This window comes from Astyanax mexicanus, chromosome 6, assembly GCF_023375975.1.
Source record: "Astyanax mexicanus isolate ESR-SI-001 chromosome 6, AstMex3_surface, whole genome shotgun sequence".
NCBI lineage: Eukaryota > Metazoa > Chordata > Actinopteri > Characiformes > Acestrorhamphidae > Astyanax > Astyanax mexicanus.
The window spans coordinates 7850029-7870828 of NC_064413.1; the positions used below are offsets into that span (position 1 = coordinate 7850029).

The 20800-nt window shown below is 40.2% G+C and overlaps 1 protein-coding gene across 1 annotated transcript in view; it reads right to left on the bottom strand.

Moving 5' to 3' along the window:
• Positions 1-20800, bottom strand: part of LOC103030813 (protein shisa-7) — a 71580-nt gene that overhangs the window by 27670 nt on the left and 23110 nt on the right. Inside the window, exons 2-4 of the mRNA XM_007256473.4 lie at positions 6863-9002; positions 322-494; positions 48-140 (exon numbers count right to left, since the gene is read on the bottom strand). Coding sequence (XP_007256535.2) covers positions 48-140; positions 322-494; positions 6863-7614 — 1018 coding nt within the window. The 5' untranslated portion in view covers positions 7615-9002. The remainder of the gene's footprint in view (positions 1-47; positions 141-321; positions 495-6862; positions 9003-20800) is intronic.

Consider the following 20800-nt stretch of genomic DNA (forward strand, 5'->3'; position numbering starts at 1 on the left):
TGGTTACTAAATCATTCTCAGATTAAGGAAGGGGTTAGTGCACTCACTGTGTTTGTCTTTCTGCAGGGTGGGGTAGAGGTTTTTGGGTGGTCGTCCGAGAGTTCCTGTTCCTCCTCCTCCCATAGTATTCACAGTAGATACTGAATAATTCAGAGCAGATACTGAATCATTAATAGACATACAAAGTTCATAATACGTAAAAAAAAATCATATAAGATTCTAAATAATTCATAGTGGATACTGAATAACCTGGTGGACACCTAAAGCAGACACTTTTGATACTATGATTCTTGCAGTTTAAGGGGGGTTTGGTTCACTCACGGCGGTTGTCTTTGCTCTGCAGGGTGGGATAGAGGTTTTTCGGTGGTCGTCCGAGAGTTCCTGTTCCTCCTCCTCCTCCTCCTCCGTCTCTTTCAGTGGTCAGAGCCACGCTGTTGTTTCGCTCGCCCTGCTGGACAGGGCTGGACTGGTGGCGCAGCATGTCCACTAGAGCCCTATCAAACCACCCACACAATTAGAGGAAGTGATAAGAAAAGAGTGCATAAGTGAGATTAAACTCATCCCGACATTAGAGACATACATATGACGGCTGCATTTTCTCCCCAATTTACACGGCCAATTACCCAACCCACTCATTAGGACTCCCCCTATCACTAGTAATGCCCCAACACACCAGGAGGGTGAAGACTAACACATGCTTCCTGTGAAGTCTTGTGATACATGTGAAGCCAGCCACCGCTTCTTTTCGAGCTGCTGCTGATGCAGGATTGCCGAACAGCATCACAGCGCGCTTGGAGGACAGCACGGCGATTCGGTTCTGATACATCAGCTCACAGACGCCCTGTGCTGCGGACATCTCCCTTTAGTGACATGGGGAGAAAGCGCCATCTACTCACCCAGAGGGAGCAGGGCGATTTGTGCTCCCTCTGAGTACCGGCAGCTTGATGGCAAAGCTGCATGAGCGGGGGTTCGAGCCCTAATATATACAATCTTTCCAAACTGAGTACGAGCATGAGTATAAAATTATGGAATATTAAACAAACCAGAATTTGTTTTATTTTTTACATTCTTCAAAGAAGCATCTCTTGCTACTATCTTGGCTGGATTTTCCCAGTCAGCTTTATGAGGTAGAGTCACCTGGAATGGCTTTCAGTTAACAGCTGTGCTGAACTTAAAATGTAATTAAATGTAAAATGTAATTAGTTGAATCTCTTGTCTCTTAATGTGTTCGAGAGCATCAGTTGTAAAGTTGTAAAGGGATAGAGTTGGTTGGTATATAGTGAATAGCTTTATATGAGTAATGTTCTAAAACATATTATGGCAAGAACTACTCAACTAAGTAAAGAAAGTATCCTTAAGTGCAGTCGCAAAGACCATCAGAAATGTTATGATGAAACTGGCTCTTATCAGGACCGATAGAAGATAAAATGGCGCACTCTGCAGCTTGATTTAGGGCATCAGTGTGTCTTTGGTATCGACAGAATGCAAAAAATACGCCTTGTGCAGCTCAAAACACGCAAATACATACTCCTAATTAATCATGGGTTTGTTTTGGGCATAAAATGACATAAACCAATCAGCGGGTCACTTGCCATTCCCTTTAAGAGTCAGGTGCGCTCTCTGACTTTGGAAGATTGGTATCTTAAAGAGTTTCAAGCCGTGTAAGGCTTACTTTTCCAGTCGTTACGATAGCAAAGACACACTGACACACCCTAATAAAAGCTGCATGGTGCACCATTGATGGTTTGCCTACAGATTGCTAAAATATTGCCCAATATCTCCCATCATGCAACACCCTCAAACACACTGTACCCATTCCCACCCAACCTCCGCCCTTCTGATCCACAACCACTGACTACATCTTTCAGCAATTTCTGTTCCTTCATAACTGCTTTCAGCTCACAGAATCTGAATCTGAACTCCATCAGCAAAGACGTGAACAACTTCACTATAAAACCCCTAACGCCTACCTCTACCGCTCTAAAATATGCCTGCCACCCACACTCTCTCACCTCCGCCACCTGATATCAATATATTGATATTTACAATACACTGACCAGCTCTACTCATGGCGCACCAAATATCATGGTGCTAACTGCCTGTTTAAATAAGCTTATTCTCTTGTCAATCTGTGTGGAATTATTTAGATGTCTAATAGACTTGATTATAAGGTTAATGTATCTAATGGTGCATCTCAAAAATCAGAATATCAATGAAAATTTACTTCATGTAAGTAATTCATTTTAAAATGTGAAACTCATATTTTATACAGGGGTTGGACAATGAAACTGAAAGACCTGCTTTTAGACCACAATAATTTATCGTCCCGCTGGACAGTTCTGGTGGAAACAGGAGAGTTGAGGTGCAGCGTCCACAGTTAATCCTGTTGGATGTAGTTGGTCCTTCTTGGTGGTATGCTGACATTACCCTGGATACCGTGGCTCTTGATACATGACAAAGACTTGCTGTCTTGGTCACAGATGCTCCAGCAAGACGTGCACCAACAATTTGTCCTCTTTTGAACTCTGGTATGTCACCCATAATGTTGTGTGCATTGCAATATTTTGAGCAAAACTGTGCTCTTACCCTGCTAATTGAACCTTCACACTCTGCTCTTGAAACCTCCCACACTAAAATGACAGTTGTTTCAGTTTCATTGTCCAACCCCTGTAGATGTTTACACAAAGAGTAATCTATTTTTATTTTTTATTATCAACAATAAAAAAATAAAGGCTTAAAATAGATCACTCTATATCTTAAATTTTAAACTGCATTACTGAAATAAAGTAACTTTTCAATTATATTCTAATTGTTGGAGATGCACTAATATTATTCAGATAACAGTGTCTTATATTGCATGCCGGGGGTATCACAGACATGGACACAGGTGCACATTTGGTCCTTTATTATGAATTCTGTATTTAAGCTATTTTTCTCTGTGAGAAACATGTTAACGATACACGATATTGGGTTTATAAAAATGATTTTCTTTCTCATTTTAAAATTAAAATTATATGATAGAAAGTATTTTATTTCACAGAAACAATATTTTTTCAAATATTTTGTAAGCAGTCTTATTGTAATGGATACCTCGGTTCTGATACATCAGCTCACAGACACCTTATGCCGATCAACATCACAGTTTGGAGGGATGAGCACCATATACCCACCCAGAGAGAGCAAGGCCAATTGTCCTCTCTCAGGGCTCCGGCAGCTGATGTCAAGCTACATGAGCGGGATTCGAACCAACGATCTCCTGATCATATTGGCAGTGTTTAGACCTCTGGACCACTCAGCGCTCTCACAATTCATAAGGGTACATCAATGAACTGAACAAAACAGTAATAAAACAGTAAAACAGTAATAAACATTGTTGTATGCTTAAGTATTATATCAACTTATTGACAATAATAATTGACACTAATTATTGAACTTAATTTATCGTCTCCTTTCTAAAATAATCACCTAATTATTTATTTTAGTTTTTCACAAAATACAAAAAAGCAGTAGATCCAGCCAGAAACAATCCTAAATAAAAAATAAAAAAAATATTGATTAAAAAACATTTGAGAAATACATTAAACAATTCAACAATTTAGTCTTTATTAATAAGAAGTAAACTTTCTATTATAATAAAAATCTCATATCAATTGGGGTTGAGACCTCAATGGTGGAGATTAGTTCAGTGAAGTTAGCCTGGTTTTGGAAAGCTGCCTAAGTCACATTTTATTTTGATTAGGCATGATAAATTAGTAGGTCATCATCCTAAAGGGGTAGAATTAAATGATCTGATTAACTGAGGATGTAGGAGATTTTACCACAGGTGGCCATGCAGCATTTTTGATGATTTAGGCAAAATAATATATTTTAGGATTATTTTAGGAAGGTGACGTTATCATGCTAATGAATCTTGTAAATTAATAATGAATTGAGCCATTTGTTTTGGAAAAAAAAGTAAATTAACAATTAGTTAAGTCATTCTGTCATAAGTACTCTTCATGTATCCTTATTGTAAAGTTTTCTTTATACAGGGGTTGGACAATGAAACTGAAACACCTGTCATTTTAGTGTGGGAGGTTTCATGGCTAAATTGGAACAGCCTGGTGGCCAATCTTCATTAATTGCACATTGCACCAGTAAGAGAAGAGTGTGAAGGTTCAAGTATCAGGGTAAGAGCACAGCATTGTGGGTGACATACCAGAGTTCAAAAGAGGACAAATTGTTGGTGCACGTCTTGCTGGAGCATCTGTGACCAAGACAGCAAGTCTTTGTGACGTATCAAGAGCCACGGTATCCAGGGTAATGTCAGCATACCACCAAGAAGGACCAACTACACCCAACAGGATTAACTGTGGACGCTGTAAGAGGAAGCTGTCTGAAAGGAATGTTCGGGTGCTAACCCGGATTGTATCCAAAAAAACATAAAACCACGGCTGCTCAAATGATGGCAGAATTCAACGTGCATCTCAACTCTCCTGTTTCCACCAGAACTGTCCGTCACCACAATAAATTATTGTGGTCTAAAACCAGGTGTTTCAGTTTCATTGTCCAACCCTTGTGTATGTCTTAATGCATGACGAAACTCAGAGATGTGCATCCGGATGGGACTAAAATTACCGGAGGACCACGAAGTACAGTGAAAAACAGTAGATAATTCAGCTTGTACTTTTCTCAGAGTACATACCCCCAGGACCCCCATTAAACAGAAAATTACCACAGGACCCCCTGAGAAACTAATCCCGTCCGGATAGGGTTAATTCAGGACCCCCTGAGAAACTAATCCCGTCCGGATAGGGTTAATTCAGGCTTTACTGAACAACCAATTAAACACCGAAATAAGCCCCTCATTTGTTTTCTTCGAAGTAACAGATCACTTTTTGTCTTTATCTGTGTTTTTGCCGATTTTGACGAAGGCTTGACACGATAGTTCACGAAGTTCTGCCCTACAGGAACGCGTTTCCCAAAAACGAAAGACGTTAAATAATGTTCCAAACCCGATACGTTTCATCTTAAGTACATTTCCTGCTGGAGTATCACTGGATCCTCCATTATGAGATCATTAAAGGTCACCCTGCTGCACCCTGAACTGATACCACTGTTAACTGATACCAACTGATAACACTCAAAACCACACCTAAACCCCACAAACAGACCAGCTAGCTCTGTCCAGTGTGGGTTTGGAGGTTTTGGAACTTTTGTGCTGGATTTAAGTAGTCGATATACCCAAACATGATGTCATTTCAAGGCACAGTTCAGTTATCTGTGTTAGCTTAGCTTAGCAGCTGATGTATAGTAACTGTTTTATAGTGGGTGAATGTGCTGTAATTTGGGTTACTATAGTGTGTGTATAAGCAGATAAGCCTCAGCATATTTTCCCAACATTATAAATGAATACTGAAGTCTTCCAGAATATGAAGGAACACAAAAGAAATCATGTAGTAACTAAAAAGTGAAGCATTTAGGTGCTCTTATCTGGTTTGCTGTTATCTTGCAATTTCTGAGGCTGGTAACTCTGATGATCTTATCCTGTACAACAGAGGGAACTCTTGATCTTCCTTTCCTGGGGTGGTCCTGATGAGAGCCAGTTTCATCATAATGTTTTTGATGGTCTTTGCGACTGCACTTGAAGATACAGTACTTTCAAAGTTCTTGATTTTTTTCAGATTGACTGACCTTCATTTTTTAAAGTATTTTCGTTCTTTAAATAGTTGAGTAGTTTTTGCTTCTCATAATATGGATTAGAATATTACTCAAATAGAGCTATTCGCTGTATACCAAATCTACCTCTTCAAAACTTTACAACTGATGCTCTCAAACACATTAAGAGGCAAAAAATTCAAGTAATTAACTCTTGATAAGTCTAAAGCAAGAAGTGATACTTTGAAGAATCTAAAATATAAAAGTTTTTTCTGGTTTGTTTAACACTTTTTTGTTTACAAATAATTTTATATGTTTTTCTTCATAGTTTGGATGATGGTATTAATCTACAATGCAAAACATTAAAAAAAATGAAAACACAGAATTTATGGTGTGTCCAAACTTTTGACTGGTACTGTATAAAAGCCTGCTTTTCTCAGCACAGTTAGTTACAGTAGCGATATGCATATATATAAATATGCAAGGATAATATCTAGTGTGGCACCCCATAGTTTTCCATTAATAAGTAAATACAGTGTCACAAGTTAGCATGTTAACTTCCTAACCATGGAAGTGTGCAAAGTGAGACACAGTATGCAGAGCCCCACAATAACAGTTGTTTGTTTTTTGTTTGTATCTCCATCATTTGCTGACTTACCACAGACAGTAAGTACAGATCCCTCCTTCATATGAAGTCTGCTGGCTTATCCTGCTTTGTACTGTCTGAGATGTTAGACCCTCAACGGTCTAGTCTAGTGGGTTAGGCTTTGGTTGGGATTGACGGGTGAGGGGTGGTGCCAAGGTAGTTTTTATATTGTGGCACCACAAACGTTTAATTTATTAACATTTGTGTAACATCTCTGTAACTTGTCAGCAAATGCATGTGTAAAGCGTGTCCTGTAGTGCTGGCTTAAAGTGCAAATTACCCCAGAGCAAGAAATATTATTTCTCCACAATACTGGTTTAAACAAAACAGCTGTATAGTAAGACCTATATAAGACATATATAGCAACAAATCAACAGTAACATACTTGTTATATTGTTAAGATTATAAAAAATATTGAAACATTGTTGAAATTGCTTAAATTGTTTTATCATAAAATCATAAAAAAGGAAGTGTGTCATAGCCTCATTAACTCCCTCATTACCCACACTGGTCTATATGACTAGTCTATATGACGTGTTGTTTTGAGACCTTAAAAGACATAAAGCTGGATCTGCTCACCTGGGCATGTTGAGCTCCCTGTTGCGGGGCTGCCGCGAGGCCTTGTGGAAAGCCACCTTAATGGCAACAGCCACGGCCACCGTGAAGGAGATGACCCCTCCGATGACGTAGATGGTGTTGTTGCTCTGCTCGATGCGGCTGCTGTCGATTTCGGTGGACTGGTGGGTGGGCTTGTTGCCCGGCGGTGCCGTGTTGGCCCAGACTGGGGAGTGGTAGTTGTTGCAGAGGTTTTGGTCCAGGCGGCGCGAGGGGTCCGTGCAGCAGAAGCGGTAGTGACACGTCCCGCAGCAGTAGATGAAGTCGTCCTTGGAGCAGTTGAAGGTCAGGTCGTACTGACCCATGACGTCGTAGTAGCCGCGGCACACGTCCACCTCCACCCGTCGCCGGGGAGGCGGAGCCACCTGGGCCGCCCCGAGCGGGGGTTTCAGGGCGTTGGCCGTCTCGTTTTTGGACAGCATGACCTGGGCCTGGGGTCTCTGCGGCGTCTCCGCTGTGACGAGTGCCGGCTTCTGCCGTACCGGCAGGCCCTTCCTCCCGTTCCCACTCCTGCCCTGCTGTAGGAAACCCCAGCTGCTGGGCCTGGGGCTGATGGTGGGCGCACTGGTGGGCCTCCTGGGAACGTTTCTGGCCCTTGAGGGATCTGAAACGCTGGCTGACCATGCGATCAGGGGCAAAGAGATTAGCAGGAAGCAGAGGGTGACACATACTCCAGCTCCCAAGGTGGGCATCGTGATCTTTTTGTGACTAAACATGGCTATTTTCTCTTGCTGACTCAACCTCGTCACACAATGCGGAACCCAGAATCCTCCTTCCAAACAGGCCTCCTCAGGGGAGCCACATGGGAGACGAGCAAGTGACGGGCCTCGAGGGGAGTGTATGTATCAAAACAGTCCATAAATTAATGACTGGGAAGGAAAGGAGGGGGTTGTGCAAAGTTCTCAGCCAGAATAAAAAAGGTGGGGAGGCTTTTACAGTGTGCTCTCAAGGTTAGAGGAAATCTGATGCTTTGGAATGAAAATAACGAAGATGCCAACAAGTTCAGATTGGCGTTTAGTATGCTGGAGATGGCCGCGAAGAAAACTGTTCTCATTTGAGGCGACGTGAGATGTTCTTTCATCCACCTTTCCTTAGAGGTTTGTGATTAAACAGAACGAAAGTGCTAAAAAGTGAGTTTACGCCTGAAGAGTAACAATGGCTTCCCTTATTAATTGCGTTACATCAAACGATGGGTGAGTCAGGAAGGCTGTACAGCTGTGTTCATTAAGTATACCTCCCTGTTTCGGCACTTATTAAGATGAATAATCTCACTTAAGGTCAACTGTAAACACCATAAAATGTAAACTAATGTTTCTGGCTTTTTGTGTTGTCGTCGTCTTTAGTACGACCTCATTACGACCTCTTTACGACCTCAATACGAGACAATACTGGGCACTCGATATATTCAACAGTGGCACTTAAGTCTTTAGCAAAACTCCCTGAATGCAAATTTCTCACGTATTTAAAAGAGATTAAGAATCAACTCTATTAATAGACATTACCGTAATGTCCCTAGTCATTGTGCTAATCTACGTCTTTAGAGGACTACGTAGGGTGGTGAGATCTTTGGAATGGTTAAGGTCAGTGTGATGGGGAATCATTTTGACCGCGCAGCCCTTTGGAGGCCACTCTCGCCACATCTAACCGATGTTAAGTCAACACGAACCGCCGTTCATATTTACAGAGGCTTATCTTCAAGGCAAGCCAAATCTTGGTGAGATTTGTCCGGGTAAGCTCTTACTGGTCAGTCTGTAAATAATTCAGACCTGATGCTGAACAAAACCTCGCAATTCACAAAAGTCTGCAGCTGAAATAGCATTGTAGGTATGGCTCACAGCTCACAGCGAAGTGAAGAAAATGCACTTATTCCAGCAGTTTTAAAAAGAGATGGGCGAAAAAAATGTAAAATAGAAGAAGACCTTCAAAGTACTCTTCAGAATAGTCTTGAGCCTTCAGTGAATCTTTTGAAACCATTCAAGACGTGTAAACAGTCCTAATGATATTGAAAAAGTTCAGCCTTCCTTTACATCGCTCTCCCTGGTTCTGGTTGCGTTTGGGGGTCCGGCGATCCTTTTAACCGCTCAGAATGTGAAGCCGTGAGTTTCTGAAACATATAAGAAATCACACAAATATGCATTGGTTTGTGAGGTCATATATACAGCATGTCACACGTATATTTACAGTATATATAAGAATAATTTGTGTACTGTGTACATTTTATTTGATATACAGTCTTGGCTGAAAACGTTGGCACTTTTTTCCAAAAAAAGTATTTCTACTAGAAAATGATTGAAATTACATATGTTTATTTCTTTGTGTGTGTTGGAACAACACAAAAAAAGCAGAGAAAAAAACCCCAATCAAGTTCCAAAGAAATTCAAGCTGTCCTGCAGGCTCAGGGTGCATCAGCGAAAACCCTGTGAGAACGTCTTGTGGACAGATGAGACCAAGATATGCTTCTTGGTAAATCACATCATTCTACTGTGTTTACTGAAAATTAAATGAGGCCTACAAAAAAAAGAACACAATACCTACAGTCACAATACCTACATGGTAGAGGTTCAAAGATACTGAGTGCTAGTGCTGTGCGATATGATGATAAATATCATGAGAGCTGAACAATAGAGACGCATTGTTCTTTTGAAAAAATTAGATACTGCATCTACCTCCTCTGTTTTCATTTGATACATATATTTTGCTGCAATAAAAGGTAGTTTTTCTCATTTGTAAAAGTTGGGTTTAATGTCACTTTGAAATAAAGTTGGAAAAAAGTAAGCAATAATATTATTTCGTCATATTTTTCGAAGAATAACTGAAAACATACTTAAATCATGATATATAGTGTTATCGTGATATTAAAAAAATCCATATCGTGATATGTTTTTCCCCATATCGCCCTCCACTACTGGGTGTCTTGAATGTGTGCAAAGGAATCATAAAATCTAAAGTTTATCAAAGGATTTTGGGTCACAATGTAGGGTCCTGTGTCAGAAAGCTGGGTTTGCGTCCTAGGTCACGGGTCTTCCAGCAGGACAATGACCCCAAACATACTTTAAAACGAACCCAGAGATAGATGGAAACAAAGAGCTGGATATTTCTGAAGTGACTAGTAATGAATCTGGATCTAAATACCATTGAACACCTGTGAAGAGATTTTAAAATCTGCTGTTGGGAGAGGCATCCTTCAAATATGAGAACCCTACTTAGCATCGAGTTGTAAAAGTTCCTATTGGGGACAATGTGATCTGATATGATACATAAGATCACCTTTGGTCTTCATTACAAATCCTTTAACAACCAAAGCCAAATGTTACATTAATAAGGTCCTGCAACCAGTGGCACCACCTTTTCTGTCCTGTGTTATTCCAGCAGGACAGTGCTCGTCCACATACTGGTGCTGCCAACTCAAGAGCTTGTCATGAAGACATCGCCAAGCCCATCTCTAATTGAAAATGTGTAGGATGCTATTTGAAATGCTATCAACACTCTACCCCACACTCATACATTTATCATGTATTGTTCCTTTTAATCTTGGTAACCTTTGTCTTTCTATTGAATAGCATTTCAATCCCACACTTTCTTCTGACTGCAAATATATTTTGATGATCAGTGTAATTTTATAGTGTCGACTGAAAATTATGTTACCCCTGAACAACACAAAAACAAGAAAGAAAAAAAAAGGTAAAATTGATATAATTATAATCATAAACAAAAATGGTCCAGACAAGATTATTGGCATGCTACAACAGTAATAAACATTGTAAAATGGTTCAGTAGTGTCTCAACTACTATTAATTGACACTAGTTAATACATTAATTTACATGACAAAATGAGAATGAGACATATATGGGCTTTATTACTAAATCATTTAAAACATTGACCCTTTGGCCACATATGAAGACACTTCTAGTGGTCAATTGACAACATTACACTCAAATAAAATAAATAAATAAATAAATATATATATAAATAAATATTTGTCCCCATTTGAGGACATATTGAGGACGTTTTTGCAGAAACGACTTCCTGTACAAAGACAAAGTAAAATTTGTATGAATAAATGAATGAAATGATTCAGTACTCAGAACTTTCCCCTGTGGATCGATTGAGCAATTCCATTCTTCTTGTTTTGAATAATTGCTGTCATCTGTCTTCAAGTTTTTATTGAAAGTCTTATAGATTATAGATGTAACAATATAGTGCATTACAAAAACAGTCCTACCTCTTTTAAATCCCACCCACCACTTCCAGTTCACCCTACCCACATCCATCCCTCCCCACCCGGTTCCTGTTGTTTTTCTATTTTACTTGGATAAAATGCTCATACAGTGCGGAACAGCAGCAGGATCTCCTCAGATAAAGTGCTGTTCCCGCACCCTTAATTTTTTGTAACTAATTGCAAGCTAAAGCTGGGTCTCGGGAGGATAAATATATATATATATATATATATATACATACACCAATCATTCACTGATTCTTGCATGTTAAACAATTTGATTACACACAATTTTAGCATTTATACCACAGATTAAACCCATACATAAACACAAGTATACAGTTGTAGGACAGAGCCTCAATATTGACCGCAGGATTTTGTCCGCACACACTGCCGCTCGGTCAGACAGCCTTTACTGCGTCATGCTAATAAGAACATTAGAGATATTAGAGACTGGATAACAGCTCCAGCAAGCAGAGGCCCTGGTACATCAGTCCATCACTACACCGATGATCATTAATAAATACGAGCACCTGAGAGCTTTTCAGAGCCTTTCAACAGCTATTAAAGGAGACTGGTGTCGGACTGATTATACTGGAGGCTGAATCACTCCCTGCAGAGGGAACAGGTGAAATTCCAGCTCTGCAGCACAGACAGCACAGACACCAGCAGAGACTGCTGTGTTATAACGCCTCTGTGTTCCTTAAAAACCTGAAGAGAACACTGTGAAACGTACCTATAAAATACTGTATTTTTTATTACAGCAATAATCACAGTACTGTAATTATTATAACTCAATCATTTTATCACAGTAAATATAATACTACAATAAAAGGTATTACTGCCCCTGATAGCAAAGAACATTGAATAAACGTATAATGTATAATGTGTAATGCTGATGATGCAAAAACAACCGTAAAACAACCTTTATTTAACATGTCTAATAGGCATCAGGTGATGTTAAAATTCTGACATTTAATCAACATTAATTTGAAGATTCTGAATGTTTGTTCTCTGAATCAATGCTTTTAAATTAAAGGTGCCCTCCACAAATAATAATATTTATTATAAAAAATATATATTTTTTACTATTTTGCTAAATGTTCCTTTCTACACTGCAAATACCAAAATACAAGCTATAACGAATATAATGCAAACAAGCTATATATATATATAGCCAGAAAAAAACAGTTTGGAATGTCCTGAAGAAGAAAGTCATCACTGGTGTACTAAGTAACAGATGTTAAACAGGTAGACCAAGGAAAAACACAGCAGTTGATGAGAGAAACATTGAGAGAGATGTACAGAAAAACCCTAAAACAACTATTAGTGACATCAGCAACAAGTCAAAAGTTTGGACACACCTGTATCTTTTGTATTTTCTGTATTTTTAACAAGCAAAATCTGAAGTGCAGCTAAACTCAGATTTATGGAGTAAATACACAAGGCTCTATAGTACACCATGTGTAAGGTGCATAACAATGATCTGTTGCTACAGTACACCCCATCAACAGTCTATTTTCACGCTGTGCACCGCTGTGCCATTAAAACAGTGTCAGAATTAAGGATTAAATCTACATTGATGGGTGTGGTGGTCTGGAAGTGAGGTGTGTTCAGGTAAATTTCTGGTGTGTTGCTATTTTGGCAGCAGAAAACACAGGCACGCTACTATCTGAAATCAACCTAGACAACAGTGAATCGTCAGAGTCCATTCCTATCTTAGCTAAATACACATTCAGATGCAGCGCAGAGCTCATATCCGACTTTAGCCTCAACAATAGACAGAATAAAGTATAAAATAACATTGCTTTTCCCCTAAATTAGCTGCTGGTGCACCTTTACTTCGTGAAAGCGCTGTTAAGATAGCAATTCGCCAAAGTCAGAGCGCACCTGCCTCTTAAAGGGAATGACTACTGGCACACCGATTGGTTGATCTTACGTTGCATCAAAAACACACTCATGATTACCTAAGAGTATTAGTACATGTAGTACCTTTTGCATGTTTCGAGCCACACAAGGTGTACTTTTTTGTGCCCTCAAGATTTAAAAGACACACTGACATCACCAAAATGCAGCTGTGTGATGCGCAATTAACGTTTCACCTAATGATTGCTGAAATAGAGCCCACATCTTTAAATAAGCCACAATATGTTTTATATTTTAGATTCTTTTAAGTAGTACCTTTTGCTCTGATGCCAAGTTTAATGCTAACTCTTAGCTGATTCTCTCAGTTGGCTTCATGAGGTAGAGCATGGAATGGTTCTCCAATTGTCCTTAAGGAGTTCTAGAAGTGCTAAGCTTTTGTTAACAGCTTTTCCCTTACTCTGCACTCAAACTCCTCCAAAACCTGAAAAGCTGGGTTGGTTTTTATGTCGGGTGTTTGTGAAGTCAAACACTTTTTTTGTCTACTAGCTAACTGCATATACATTCTTTCATAGTTTTTAAGTCTTTAATATTAATCTATAATGTAGTGAATACTACAAATAAAGAACAAATATTAACTAGAAAAGGCAAAGTTCGTGAACGAACTTTAAGTTGGCTTGTCAAATAGTTACTAAGTTGTGTAGTGTGGTGTGGAGTGTGTGGGGTGTGGAGTGGGTTGTGGAGTGTGTTTGGTGTGGTGTGTTTGGAATGTGGGGTGGAGTGTGGTGTATGTGTGGTGGAGTGTGGGGTGAGTTGTGTGTATTAGGTGTGGAGTGTGTGTGTTGTGGAGTGTGTGTGGTGTGGTGTGTAGAGAGTGTGGTGTGGTGTGGAGTGTGTGTGGTGTGGTGTGTAGAGTGTGGTGTGTGTGTGTGAAGTGTGTGTGGAGTGCATGGGGTGTGAAGTGTGTGTGGTATGTGTGTGGTGGAGTGTGTGTGGTGTGGGGTATGTGAGCTGTGGAGTGTGTGTGTGGTTTAAAGTGTGTGTGGTGTGGGGTTTGTTTGGTGTGGAGTGTGTGTGGTGTGGGGTATGTGTGGTTTGAAGTGTGTGTGGTGTGGGGTTTGTGTGGTTTGAAGTGTGTGTGGTGTGGGGTATGTGTGGTTTGAAGTGTGTGTGGTGTGGGGTATGTGTGGTTTGAAGTGTGTGTGGTGTGGGGTGTGTGTGGTGTGGGGTTTGTGTGGTGTGGAGTGTGTGTGGTGTGGGGTATGTGTGGTTTGAAGTGTGTGTGGTGTGGGGTATGTGTGCTGTGGAGTGTGTGTGGTGTGGTGTGTAGAGAGTGTGGTGTGGTGTGGAGTGTGTGTGGTGTGGTGTGTAGAGTGTGGTTTGTGTGTGTGAAGTGTGTGTGGAGTGCATGGGGTGTGAAGTGTGTGTGGTATGTGTGTGGTGGAGTGTGTGTGGTGTGGGGTATGTGAGCTGTGGAGTGTGTGTGTGGTTTAAAGTGTGTGTGGTGTGGGGTTTGTTTGGTGTGGAGTGTGTGTGGTGTGGGGTATGTGTGGTTTGAAGTGTGTGTGGTGTGGGGTTTGTTTGGTGTGGAGTGTGTGTGGTGTGGGGTATGTGTGGTTTGAAGTGTGTGTGGTGTGGGGTATGTGTGGTTTGAATTGTGTGTGGTGTGGGGTTTGTGTGGTTTGAAGTGTGTGTGGTGTGGGGTATGTGTGGTTTGAAGTGTGTGGTGTGGGGTATGTGTGGTTTGAAGTGTGTGTGGTGTGGGGTTTGTGTGGTGTGGAGTGTGTGTGGTGTGGGGTATGTGTGGTTTGAAGTGTGTGTGGTGTGGGGTATGTGTGCTGTGGAGTGTGTGTGGTGTGGGGTGTGAAGTGTGTGTGGTATGTGTGTGGTGTAAGGTATGTGAGCTGTGGAGTGTGTGTGTGGTTTAAAGTGTGTGTGGTGTGGGGTATGAAGTGTGTGTTGGGTGGAGTGTGTGTGGTGTGGGCTATGTGAGCTGTGGAGTTTGTGTGGTTTAAAGTGTGTGTGGTGTGGGGTTTGTGTGGTGTGGAGTGTGTGTGGTGTGGGGTATGTGTGGTTTGAAGTGTGTGTGGTGTGGGGTATGTGTGGTTTGAAGTGTGTGTGGTGTGGGGTTTGTGTGGTGTGGAGTGTGTGTGGTGTGGGGTATGTGTGGTTTGATGTGTGTGGTGTGGGGTATGTGTGGTGTGGAGTGTGTGTGGTATGTGTGGGGTGGAGTTTGTGTGTGGTTTAAAGTGTGTGTGGTGTGGGGTATGAAGTGTGTGTGGGGTGGAGTGTGTGTGGTGTGGGCTATGTGAGCTGTGGAGTGTGTGTGGTTTAAAGTGTGTGTGGTGTGAGGTTTGTGTGGTGTGTTCGTGTGTGTGTGTGGTGTGGGCTGTGGAGTTTGTGTGGTGTGGAGTGTGTGTGGTGTGGGGTATGTGTGGTGTGGAGTGTGTGTTGTGTAGAGTGTGGTGTGGTGTGTGGAGTGTGTGTGGTGGGGTGTATAGTGTGTGTGGGGTTTGGTGTGTGTGGTGTGGGGTATGTGTGGTGTGGGGTATGTGTGGTGTGGAGTGTGGTGTGGTGTGTAGAGTGTGTGTGGTGTGTGGAGTGTGTGTGGTGGGGTGTATAGTGTGGTGGGGTGTGTAGGGTGTGTGGTGTGTGTGTGGTGTGGGGTATGTGTGGTGTGGGGTATGTGTGGTGTGGGGTATGTGTGGGGTGTGTAGAGTGTGTGGTGTGTGGAGTTTGTGTGTGGTGTGGTGTGTGTGTAGTGTGGTATTGGTTCTGGTGTGGGTTGTGTTCAGCAGTCTCTTCTCCATACAGATACAGTACTGAGGAGCAGGGCAGAGAGGGGGGCCGTGCGCAGGATCGGCTGGTGTGTGTGAGATGGCCAACATTCCGCCCATTCATTCCTATGGGGAAAGTTCGTACGATAATTTTACGAAAACCGTAAATCGTATCGGTGAGATCAGCATATCGTCTGAAACGTCTCTGCAAGTTCTGTATGTCTTGTGAATTTCGTGGTTCTAACTTGAAAATTGTGACTTTTAGAGCAGTTTGAAAAAAGTGTGAATGGAAGTCTATGGGGAAAAAAGTGACTTTGACGGAACCGTGCTAGAACCCTGGTTCTCCGATCGCTTAGAAAAGCACAAGCAACTTAAGTGGCTATGGGTTCTACCAAACTGTGAAGTTTGGTGGTTCTAGCTCAAAAACTGTAGGAGGAGTAGCGTTGAGAAATTTTAGCGTAGAAGAATAATAATAATAAGAAGAATAAGAAGAACTATAAGTTGGCTTTGACAAGCCAACTTAATAAAAATGTGTGTGCCATCTTTTGATTGGTACTGTATGTAGTAATGTAAGTGATGTCTATTGTAAAATCTATTCATTTTAACTAAATATTTAATCACAAACAATAAAATAAATAAATACTGTAAAATGAAGACACCACACAAAGAACTGTGCAGTAAAAGCAAGCAAGAATAATTGTACATTCACTAAAAGGAGCTAGCTACAACTAGTGCACCAACACATGCAGCTATCTAGCTAACAAGTCAGCCTCTATTATCAACGATATCCCCTTATTTATGACCGCTTACACCTATTGAGCAATTTCTTTCCTCTTACCGCCAATCACGTTAAGAATATTGAAAGCACATTAGCTTGCATCATAGAAGGAAATTCCATTATAAAACAATATTTTAGTGTCACTAACAGGAGCACAGATACAGTCCCACAAATAAGCAAAGCGATTCAATTATAGGCGTCATTACAAATATGATCAGTCACCAATACTATGCTGTGTTGTTATTATTAAAATAAAAACATAAATCACAGTAGCAGTCGAATTTTAGAAACATTTTAAATTCAGTGATTTTTCATTATTTTAAAATGTCCTGCATTGTAGATAAATACTCATCCAAACTTATCCAAACTAAAAAATATTTTTCTCTTAAAGTATTTGAGAGCATCAGTTGTAAAGTTGTGAAGATGTAGAGTTGCTATACAGTGAGCCCTATTTGAGTAATGTAACATTTTAATGCAAGAAATACTCAACTAAATAAGGAAAAAATACTATAAATACTATAATATTAAAATTATATGATAGAACTGGCACTCATCAGGACCGCCACAGGAACGGAACAGCAAAAAATATCTCTGTTGCAGAGGAAAAGATCATCAGATTTACCAGCCTCAGACACTGAAAGTTAACAGCTCCCCAATCTCACCGGCTCGCTGGAGTTACACTCTTTGGTTATGTGAATCATCGTGAATTTGTATGCAGGACTTCCTGAAAGAAAGAACATTTAGCAGAATGTAAATTCTGCCACATTTCGATAACAGTGACCTCAGAGACCACGGCTAATTTTTCCAGACATCTAGAACAAAAAGGAGAGATAATTACAAACCAGCAAGATAACTAATGTTAGAAGCAAACTAGCTAACATATTAGTGTTATTTCGGGGAGCACTGACCTTAGCCACAAGCTAGCTAACCTTAGCAACAAGCTAGCTAACACACTACCGTTACCAGGGAGAGAACTAAAGCTAGTGATGAGCTAGCTAAAATACTAATGTTACCAGGGAGAGAACTAAAGTTAGCGATGAGGAATGAAGTTATTGCGTATATTAGAGCTTCGCTACAGACAGAATGAGAATGATGGAATGGTGAACATTAGATGTTCTCTGAAGAGAGAAGGATGGAATGGTGTATATTAGAGGTTCTCTATAGACAGAAGAATGATGGAATGGTGTATAGTAAAGGTTCTCTATAGACGGAATAATGAAGGAACTGAGCACATTAAAGATTTTCTATGGACATTAGAATGGAATACATTAGTATATAAGAGGTTCTCTATGGAGAGAAGAATGATGGAATGATGTACATTAGATGTTCTCTGAAGAGAGAATGATGAAATGGTGTATAGTAAAGGTTCTCTATGGACAGAAGATTGATGGAATGCTGTAAATTAAAGGTTCTCTATGGACATTAGAAAGGAGCACATTAGTATATTAGAGGTTCTCTATGGAGAGAAGAATGATGGAATGATGTACATTAGATGTTCTCTGAAGAGAGAAGGATGGAATGGTGTATATTAGAGGTTCTCTACGGACAGAAGAAGGAAGGAACATTGTATAATAGCCGTTCTGCAGGGTACGCGTCGCAGGGCCGGGTAATGGCGGCTTGTTTAATGTGTTACTATGTGGCAGTGTGAGTCAGAGGCATTGAGAGGTTTGAATAGTGGCAATGATCTGAACAAACAGTGATCAATTCCTTTCATACAGCGTGTGATGAGCGTGAGAGGAAGCAAGAGAGCGAGAGAGAGAGAGAGAGAGAGAGAGATGGTGGGTGCATTATTATATGTGTCAGTATGTTTATGCGGTGTGCATGCATGTTGAGAGAGAGGGAGCGAGAGAGGAAGAGAGAGAGAGAGTGTGAGACAGAAAGAAATAGGAGTAGGTAAAGAAGAAAAAGAAGGAAAGATGAGGGGCGAACGAGAAGGAAGAGAGAAATAGAGAGAGATAGACATCAGAATCATTGCATGTGAGAGATTTGTAAGAATCGGTGAGATTCAAAAAGAGAGAGTGATAAAAAGAAAAGAGAGAGAAAGAGAGAGATAAATGCAGGGTAGGGATTTAAATGAAAGCGGAGAGGAGCGGGAACAAACAGAGCCAGAGGTATGGCAGAGAAGCTGTGTGTGTGGTTATGGTGTGTGTGTGTGTGTGTGTGTGTGTGTGTGGGAGTTGAGTGAGTGGGTGGCAGAGAATGGAGAGCATTCTGTGACACCACTTACCAACACACACATATACACGCAGTGCACAGCATGGTATATATGCGCAAAGAGTATATAGTGTATCTACAGCAAGGAAATAAAGCAATAACAAACCGCACACTATATATTAACACTATATATTACTGCACAACATATATACACTAACATACTGCACACCATACACACTCTATCATACTGCAAAGCATATAAACACTAATATAATGCACGCAATTTATACACTTATATACTGCATGCAATATATACACTAATATACTGCACACTAAAGACACTAACATACTGCACACTATAGACTCTAACATACTGCACACCACATATACACTAACATACTGCACAACATATATACGCTAACATACTGCACACTATATATATATTAACATACTGCACACCATATACACCCTAACATTCTGCACACCATGTATACACTAACATATTGCTCACCATATATACACTAACATACTGCTCATCTTCTATACACTAACATACTGCTCACCATGTATACACTGATCAATATATATACACAAACATACTGCTCAACATATATACACTAACGTGCTGCACACCATATATACACTAACATAATGCACACCATATACACACTAGCATACTGCACACCATGTATACACAATTACATACTGCACACCGTATGTAAACTAACATTCTGGTCACCATGTATACACTAACCTGCTGCACACAACATATATAAACTAACATATTGCTCACCATATATACACTAACATACTGCTCATCTTCTATACACTAACATACTGCTCAACATATATACACAAACATACTTATCACCAAAATACATTAAAATACTGCTCACCATATATACACAAACATACTGTAAACCATATATACGCTAACGTACTGCACACTATATGTACACTAACACACTGCACACCATGTATACACTAATACACTGCTCACCATATACACTAACACACTGCTCACCATATACACTAACATACTGCACACCATGTATACACTAACATACTGCAGACTATATATACACTAACACACTGCTCACCATGTATACACTAACACACTGCTCACCATATATACACTAACACACTGCACACTATATATACACTAACACACTGCACACTATATATACACTAACACACTGCACACCATATACACACTAACATAATGCACACCATATATACATTAACATACTGCACACCATATATACACTAACATTGTGCACAGCATATACACAATAAAATAATGCACACCATATACACTAACATGCTGCACACTATATATACACTAACACACTGCTCACCATGTATACACTAACACACTGCACACTATATATACACTAACACACTGCACACTATATATACACTAACACACTGCACACTATGTATACACTAACACACTGCACACTATATATACACTAACACACTGCACACTATGTATACACTAACACACTGCACACTATATATACACTAACACACTGCACACTAAATATACACTAACACACTGCTCACCACGTATACATTAACATACTGCACATTATATATATATTAACATTCTGCACACCATACACCAGCACACTGCACACTATATATACACTAACACACTGCACACTATGTATACACTAACACACTGCACACTATATATACACTAACACACTGCACACTACATATACACTAACACACTGCACACTATATATACACTAACACACTGCCCACTATATATACACTAACACACTGCCCACTATATATACACTAACACACTGCACACTACATATACACTAACACACTGCCCACTATATATACACTAACACACTGCTCACCACGTATACATTAACATACTGCGCACTATATATATTATCATACTGCACACCATATACACTCTGAGGTACTGCACAACATATACACACTAACATACTGCTCACCATATATACACTAACCAACACACACATATAGGTGCATTATATATTATATATACACGCATATACACTAACATATGTCTCACCACAAATACACTAAGATGCTGTTCACCATATATATACTAACATACTGCAGACTATAT